This window comes from Centroberyx affinis, unplaced genomic scaffold (genome assembly GCF_046629955.1).
Source record: "Centroberyx affinis isolate AG114_WGS23_722 - 3 ecotype Tasmania unplaced genomic scaffold, CSIRO-AGI_Caff_v1 ptg001253l_1, whole genome shotgun sequence".
Classification (NCBI taxonomy): Eukaryota; Metazoa; Chordata; class Actinopteri; order Beryciformes; family Berycidae; genus Centroberyx; species Centroberyx affinis.
In genome coordinates, this window is record NW_027279764.1 from 553,342 (window position 1) to 562,500 (window position 9,159).

At 44.6% G+C, this 9,159-nt stretch overlaps 1 protein-coding gene across 1 annotated transcript in view; it reads left to right on the forward strand.

The window, feature by feature from the left end:
* Positions 1-928: 928 nt before the first annotated feature.
* dab1a (DAB adaptor protein 1a) overlaps positions 929-9,159 on the forward strand; it is a 39,563-nt gene continuing 31,332 nt past the window's right edge. Inside the window, exon 1 of the mRNA XM_071524988.1 lies at positions 929-998. Within this exon, the coding sequence (XP_071381089.1) occupies positions 929-998 (70 nt within the window). The remainder of the gene's footprint in view (positions 999-9,159) is intronic.

Consider the following 9,159-nt stretch of genomic DNA (forward strand, 5'->3'; position numbering starts at 1 on the left):
AGAAGTCTAAGGGGAGGTGAAGAGCAGCTCAGAAGGTAGTCTGATTCATTATGCAGCATGTCAACTTGCAGCTGTCTCCTGCTCTCTCTGTACTTCAGCTTCTCTGTACGTGTGTGTGAGAGAGAAGGAGCTTGTCTGCATTAGTGTGTGCATGTAAATGTGTGTGTGTCCGTGCACTCACATGGTGTGGTTACCGTGTAGATCTGAGTGTATTTTGGCTGCCACGTTATGGTAGTCACTGCCAGTCAACACGTGAGAAAAAAGCAGATGGGCACAGAAGGGGCAGCCAGGCACACAGAGGGGCCAGAGGGGCACATCAGGCACTGGACAGGGAAGGTAAGGGGAGGGACAATGAGCCTGGTAGGACTGTTGAATGATATTTGGTGCAGTATTAGGTTTAGTGAAATATTGCCTGTGTCTGATTCTGCTGAAAATCTTGTGTACTATTAAATATAGTTGATAAATTATTGAGTGATTGAGGAAGGATGTGTTTTAGAGGATTGTTCTTGCAGCAGTGGCCTTGCTGAGACACGTTAGAGACAGGAAGCAGGAAGTGCAGAGGAGGTCTCTCCACTCCGTTACCAGGGGCAACATAGACTCAAGGCCCCTATCAAAAACAAGCTCATTCTCATGCCAGCTGAGAACTCTCGCTAGCTACGCCTGCCAAGAGGGAACACGACCTAACCAAACCTCTCTTTCTTCCCCTCTTTCCCTTTCTCCTCAGCTCTCTGTGGTTGTGTGTGGGATGTCGTGTCGGGGCTAGAGCCCGTCCCTCTCCCATGAGCCTGTGTGCCCACACACACACCTGGCGCCTCCACCCACGCACCCGGCGCCCCCCCACACACACACGGCGCTGACGCCGTACATTGGACCCTCGGAGCCCAGCGGAGCCAAGCGGAGCGGAGTCTAGCCCAGTTGGAGCCTGAGGATGTCAACAGAGACAGAGCTACAGCCAGCGGTCAGGCCCAGCAGTGTCAGACGGGACTCCAAGAGGAAAGGTACGCACAATATGACACATATCACTGTTGTCCTCTGAAAATCATGTAACTCCAATTTTGCTGATTTTCATGTTTTCACTTCAGCTGAAGGATTACATGATCCTCAGAGGGTTGAGACAATTCTCTGACCTTTTGGGCTTATGAAACCAAAAGAAGCTCCACGGGATAAAGTAAAAAATGCATTGTGATCAAGCTAAAACAAGGCTGTTTTTCTTAGTTCCGGAAAAGTTGACATTTTGGAGATGCAAGGTTTTCACCCAACTGCAACAATATGCTATTTAGTTATACACAGTCTATTCTGTCTTTGTCAACTGTGTGTTGATTGCCAGTTTATGACTGGATGTGGGTTACAGGTGTCAGAATGCTGGCCTGCTGTTGCGGGTAGCTAACTGACAGGTGCAGCGGTGTTACGGTACAGTAGGTAGCTACAAAACAGGTGTAGGGACGTTGTGGTTGGTATCCAGGTGTGCAGTGCTCCAGAGGCAGGTAGCTAGCAGGTGTATGGGAGCAGGTCTAGGTGGTGCCAGAGCAGAGGTGATGCCAGGGGCCAGGCTGGCATCCATCACCCAGCTGCTCAGTGCCACCTGCCTGACTGTATGAGCGATGCCCAGCATTCTCTGAATAAGCATCTGATTGATGTAGCAAAACTCTGGACACCGTTGGGGAATGGCACTTAATGGATGTACGCAAGCACACAGAGACACACACGCGCACTATCACCTGCAGCAGACGCCTCATTGCACATTGTGCGGTTCAGTCCCTGCAAACAAGCACTGGTTCCCTGTACAGTGTGTGTGAGGGAAGGCTGAATGCCTCTCATGTCCTATTTAGAAACAGCATTGTTCTGCTGCAATGGAGATCATGTTCATCATTCAGACTGCTCTCCATAGCTGGGGAGATGCATACACACACAGACACACACATACGCACAGGCACACACACACATGCACACACACACACACAGTCAGTAGTGCACTGGGACTGGGAGTGAAGCCCAGAAGAGCATATGAGAGGGAAGATGAATGGTTTGCCTTCAGCATTCAGACTTGGAGGTTTTTAGCCTCTCTTCTCTGCCTTCTTCCCCTCTCTCTGACTTCTTTCTCTCTCTCTCCACCTTACACCTTGTCTCTCTCTTTCTCTGTCTTTCTTTCTTTCTCTATCTCCCTCTCTCTCTCTCTACCTTCCATCCCCCATTGCCTCACCCTCGCTCTTTTTTTTAAATATGGGATGTAGAGTTTGCAAGGCTATACACTCAGCTAGCTCGGCTCAGATAGAGAACTCATCTCTGCTCTGATCTGGGTCATTCCTCCTGACACACTCACACACACCCACACACGCACGCATTCACAGCAGGGTGATGAAAGTCAAATGCAATCATATACCACACACAAGCAACGAGCGTGCTCTGAGCATAGGAAATTGTTTGATAATATTCATATTAGTGTGCTTTGTGTGTGTGTGACCTAAAAACACTATATGTACATATACGTATACATATGTACATATACGTACATATGTTTGTGTTCCCTCTCTCACAGTCTATCTTTCCATCTCACGTTCTCACTCCCCCTGTCTCCCCCCCTCTCTTTCTCACCCTCTCTCTCTCTCTCTTTTGAGTAGTTGGATTTTAATGAAAATAGATCCAGTGAATAGCTGAGGACCATTAGGGTGTAAATGAGGGACCTCGCGGTTGCCAGGATCACGGCAGGATAGTTGGCCCTTCTTTTCCTCTCACTCTTCTAATATCCTTCCTCTTCCTCCTCCTCCTCCTCCCACAGTCCTGCTCTGACTCCTAAATGACCTTGCCCTGGATGAGTGAGACACAGAGGAGAGGCTGATCAGGGAGAGAGTGAGAGAGAGAGAGAGAGAGAGAGAGAGAGAGACTAATGAGTGAACGTGAAGGAGAGCTGTTTAATCTTAGTCCTTTGTTTCACAATTCTGTGGAGAAGAATGTAATGAAAAAAGAATATGGGACTGCTGTATGTCACACATTAATCATAGATGGAGTGGGTCTGTGTGTATGTACATGTGCGTGCGTCTCTGTGTGTGTGTGTGTGTGTGTGTGTGCGCATGTTCTTTACACACAATAATTATGTTTCGTCGGTGGAGCTCAGGGGTCATTCTTATAAGAGAGTTTTTTTTCCTTACCAGAAGGTTTTTATTGAATTACCATGACAAGGTAGAGATAACCTCTGAACTTTAGCATTTACAGGACCCGAGCTGAATAACTGCAGCTTTCTGCTTCCTCTAACAATGAATTAGTAAGTCTTATTGGTCAGGCCCAACTCGTGAAGCGTAATACTCTTTATTAATCCACAATAAATCCAGAAGATTATATCTCTCCACCTCTTTATCCTTCTCTGCCTTTCTCTCTTTCCACCCTCCCTCTCCCCCACCTCTTCCTCTACTTGTGCATCCTGGAATCATAATGATCCAAATGTTCATGTAGGCAGCGATTCAGACCTTCACTAAGCTCTGTGTTTTGGTGTGTAACTGTTTGTGTCCCTCTCCACGTACTCCAACCTTGAAGTTATGCAAGGAGATCAGCAGTCTCCAGCAAGATGCTTAGAGCGGATATTTGTGTTAATTAGTGTAACTGTTAGTTTTATAAGAGGAAACATATTTTGAGATTCTCTGTTATCAATAAAATATGGAGTTGACAGTCTGCCAGTGCAAACATTTTTATTTGTATGTCAAATTGGAACAGCGGGCCAGTTTGATTATATCTGTGTAAAGCCTGACAGCTTAAGTGAATTTTTTTTTATTCTCTCCACTTATAAAATGTTACCTGTCTGTGTCCACCTTGCAAATAAAGTATCATGAGCCATGGAGTCATTACTTTGGTGAGGTATTGCTTATGCCTTGAATCTTTGAATCACATTTCCCCCTTTCAACGGACAAGCAAGTCATTCTGACATTACAACCCAGGATTTTACTGATCTGGGAGGTTTGTAAAATGTAGTATCTTAATATGATTACAGATGTAGCTGTAATACTTGAGTCAACACCGCATGCTTGCTGAACTGCTGCTCTGCTTCTCCATCCTCAAGAGGAAGTGTACTTTTTACTCGTCAAAAGATACAAGGAATGGTCTGTTAACAAGTTGGTTGAGAGATATTAGAGTTTTATTTTATAATATACTGATTCGGTTCAACTGTATAACATTCAAGAAAGAATTGTCAACAGTATTAATTCAGGGTTGATGCAGCATGAAGCAGTGGCTACATACTGTAATGACAAACTTGAACAAATGAATCAATAAACACACAATTCAAAACAGTGAAATCCTATCCTGCGAGTAACCTGTGCTTATTTTGGCATATCTCTGTGGAGTCGGAAATTTGCCCATATTTTCTTGTGTGTGGACGTTATCAAGGCTGGAAATAAATACCAGACACTAGCCAAAAATTGTGGCTGTGACTGATAAGTTTGTCAACCTGTGCACTTTGGCAGGTAACCAAGAATCATTTGGATGTTCTATTGATTGACTAGTGAAGGTGACGGTTTTGGGAGACGCACCAGCCACTGTGGCCAACAGATGAAGAAGTTAGTTTCATTCTCTGGGTGCGTTGTATTCATAACATCATTAAATGTTCAAATAAAACGTTTACTGATGCCTCTCCGTCTTTCATGATGTGACAGCTGATATGATCACAAGTTATAATAACTTCCACTGCTGTCAACACACACAGTCAACTGTCATCGCAACTCGGAAAATCACGACTCTCTCACAATGGGATTTGACTGAGAACGTGTGGGAGAGTGTTTGTACAGTGTAGCTGGCAGCCAGAGGCATGAAAAGAGTGGTTAAGGGTTATAGCTGTGCAGCTGTTAGCCTTTGTGTGTGTGTGTGTGTGTGTGTGTGTGTGTGTGTGTGTGTGTGCATGTGTGTGGGTGTGTGTTTGCTTGTCTCTGGTGTGCGATTAGCAAACACATTATCTTCTTCGCGTGGATATTATGCACACATCCAGTCTATCTGGCACAATCACCGCAGCCATTTACTCTGATATCTTTCCCTAGGGAATCTTAGAGCACAAACAACGGTATTGTGTGTCTGTGTGTGTGTGTGTGTGTGTGTGTGGTGTTTGTGGTGTTTGTGTGTGTGTGTGTGTGTGTGCATGTGTGCCTTCTATGAGAGGTAATCAGATCTGTTCCATCCAATCAGACAGAGATTGAATTGAATTGGCTGTCTGCTGATGTGGTTGTCAGTGGAGGCCAATACTGGATATAGAGGGGATAGAAGACAAACACGAGCAACACTCACTGGCACATAGTGACACACACATGCCAACCTGGCTTTTCCAACACTATAACTATATTTAGAGATAACTGCCTCCTCTCTCTCCTCTCTTGCTACCCGCTGCCCTTCTTTCCCATCAGTTTATTTCTGGAAAATGGGTGATCCATCCATCCAGCTGTCTATCCTTGCACCAATCTGTCCTTCCATGTACCCATATGTCAACTTATCCATGCACTAGTATCTCTATTTTTTCCAGATGGCACATTACCAAGTGGGAAAGGGAAGGGTGGTGAGATGTGATGAGCTATTCCCAGGCAGGCGTCTTATTCCACCCAGCGACCTACATCTTTCTGTGGAGTAGCTCGAGTGACACGTTCTTCGCATTCCTATTCCTGCATGTTCAAAAAGCTTCATCCAACCCTTTCAAATTTGACCGCACTGAATTACCATTCAAAACGCCTGACTCAGAGAAAAAAAAAAAAATCAGTGAAAGCCTTTTATTTGCTTTCCTGAGTCTCTGACAGTGTGTGTGTGCGTGTGACTGCGGTAGGTTGTGTATTCTGTGATCTTCTCAGTATGTTCTGCTCAGTCCTCTCCTCCACACTGTTGATGTGGCTTTGCCCACCGCATCACTAACTCCTGTCTCCATAGCAACAGTTTGCTCCCTGCTTGTAATTTGCACAAAAGGAAAACGTCCCAATGTCACACACACAGAGTCGAATATAGGGCGATACTGGTTGAAGGACTGAGCATTAAGCATTGGGAGTGCGTTTCTTATTCCTAACAAGTTGATGCTGTTCTCTATTTGTATTCACACACACAAACATGCACACACACACACACACACACACACACACACAGCCGCCTGTTCACAGTTTATCCAAGACACATCAATGTCATAAGTTACATTAAAAGCTGTATTGTTAATAGCAGCTGAATTTTTCTGTGTTTTGTTGGGCAAACTTTCCTTCCCTCAGCTCTAATTTCACCAAACCATCCTCTTGTAATTAGAAGAAGTGATTTAGGGATGTGCAACAGATATTAGTATGTACACAGTGAGGAGACAAGAGAGAGACACAGAGACAAGACTCTGGCAGATGGCAAACCCTCTGTTTCCTTTTCATGCTGTATGATGTTCTCCCCTCCTTCGCTCCGTCCCTCTGTCCCAGGACCCCGGCTGGGCGAATGAAGGGAGAGGGTTCGTTAGGATGAGGCAGGGAGAGAGAGGGGAACAGAGGATGCGGAGGACAGAAACTTCAAGTGGATCCATATTTTGGCAGAGATGACAGACATGAGAGAATGCTTTGTTCCGGCACGTTTGCCTTGGCATGAAAGGAGGACTGTTTGAGAAGTTACCTGTGTTGTCTGATGCTTTGGAAGAAAGGGCCTCTGGTGTTCTACACTCACACACACATGCACACACACGGAGGCGAGCCTGCTGTTCACACACATTGTTCAGTTGTTACAGACCGTCTGATCGAGGAAACAAATTGTTTTGCCACTCTTAAGTCAGATGTGTCTCTTAGTAGTGACTGAACAGACTGGAAGGAAGCACACAAGACGGGGCTTCACAGAACTACTTTTACTGCAGTACAGCATTATGCAGTGGTGGAATTGTGTGTGTGTGTGTCTGTATTTACATAGATGCCTGCTATGCAACTGTGTGTGTGTGAGTGGCGGCTCGGGGGCGACCGACAGTGCAGTCCGTGGGGGGAACCGTTTCAGCATTGCATGACAGGATGCTAGCGGCTTGTTTACACAGCCCACTCTCTGATGCCCTGTCAGAGCCCAGAAAACACACAGCTAACACACACAAACGAAGACGGATGCACACACACACACACACCCACACACATGCGCATAGACACAGTTACACACGCAGGCCTTGTTCCCCTTCGTTAGTGAGACCAATTACCTTGTAATTAAAGCCAGGCCGAGAAACGAGCTTTACCACCAAGAGTCCTAGATATGCAGAGGGAGGCAGAGAGGAAGAGAGGAAGAGAGGAAGACAAAGAAAGAGAGGGAGAGAGAGAGTCAAGAGGATTGAGAATGGCCTCATGCTAGCAGAGCCATGGCTGGTGTCTAATTAAATGGGGAGAACGTTGAAAAGGATGAGATTAAATGAAAGGAGAGAGGAGACGAATAAATCACTGCTTCATTTATCCTCTGCAGAACACGCTACGTACCCTGTCGACTGCCAGCCTTCATGGAAGTGTGTGTGTGTGTGTGTGTGTTACTGTAGATCAAGTCCAATTCATTTCGTGATGATAACAGTCTAACCCTAACCCTTGACATTCACATCAAAGTTCCATTTAACTTTTAGTCTTTTTTGCTAACTTCAGCTGAGTGGTTTTTGCATGGATGAAAATAATACAGTATAGCCAAGTTGTGCTTCTTTCCTCTCTGTACTATATTAAACATTTCAAATAGTTACATTATTTGATAGTATTGCTTAATGAAATAAAAAAAAATAAAACCAACTATATTTATTTATTGTCTTAGAGGGAAGTTCAGATTGGTTCTTATGCAGCATGTGCAATTGACATTTAATAGAAAATAAAGTTTCAACAACATATATGCTTAGCCATATGTTGGGTAAGCCCTTAAAGTCACAATGACATGAAAAATTACCTTTTCACCATGTTAGTTAATTCTCCATATTATAACATACGACTATTTATCAATAAATGCCCCCAAACAATTTATAAAATGTATAAAACTTCACAACTTTCAAATTGACATGAGTGACAGCAGGGTAATGTGGTTAATTTTTTTCTGTTCTCACAAAAACCCTGTTTACTTTTCACACAATGTTTGTGGTCCTGATGGCTGAAATTGATTCATTCTGGAGAATCTGGAATTTGTGACATCTCAAGAATATACGCAAAGCATTTTTGAACTTTTGAACAATCCCTCCACACGTTATGTCCCACCCCAACATCCTGTTTCAACTGGAAACACGTTGAATTACGGAAGTAAGGCACCATCGAAATGCCGTTTCCCTGTGACTTTAACCTCAGTTATTATGAAATAAAATTCTGTCTGAGCCCAGAGGAAAGTGTGTTTGAATATCTTCAAAATGTTTCAGACTGTCAGTGAGTACTAGACCTTACAAAATCCCAGATCAGAGTCAGAGAGACAGACATACAGATCAGAGAACTAGAGTAGAGTCTCCTTCGAGGTGTGTCTCTGTTCCCTCGCTCTAGCCGTACACGAGCCAAAAGTTTCCTCTGTCTGCCTTTCCAAAGTGACCTTGACAAAGGGTGTGGGTGTTTGTGTGTGCAGGAGGGGTAATGGGCAGTGTGTTGCGTCCGTCCCCGAAGTGTCTCAGCCCTAATTTGTTCTGTGTTTTCTGTCAGAGAGGATAGCTGCATGCCTCAGGGCACACATACACACACACACACACACACACACGGACACACATGGACACACAGCTCAGGTCTCTGGCTGTGCCCCTGTCATCCAGGTCAGAGCAGCGGGTGGCAGGGAGTTGGGGGAGAGGGGCAACAAAATAGAGGTGGAGAAGGAAAGAACAGTGATAAGAGAGAAAAAAAATGAAGGGAAGAGGATGACACTTGTAGCAAGATATCTCTTTGAGGAGCCGTAATTGACTCAGTTCAAGTCTAAATCTGTCTTTCATGATGTTGGGCCACCCTCTACAGGCAAGCTATAACTCTCTTCTAGCACCCAAGTCAAATTACTCACATAATAATCAGCTTGATAAATGAAACCCACAGGCATCGCAAGAATCTGAATTGAAACACAATTTGGAATAAACTTCATCAATATGTCCAACTAGCCACCCTTTTAGTAGCTGCTTGAGCTCAAAAGCAGCCTCTTCGGCTGGTAAACACAACAGTAGTCATGTTGTAAATGAGACAGAAAAATAGACTCACCAACAAAAGAACAGCATTCATTTAT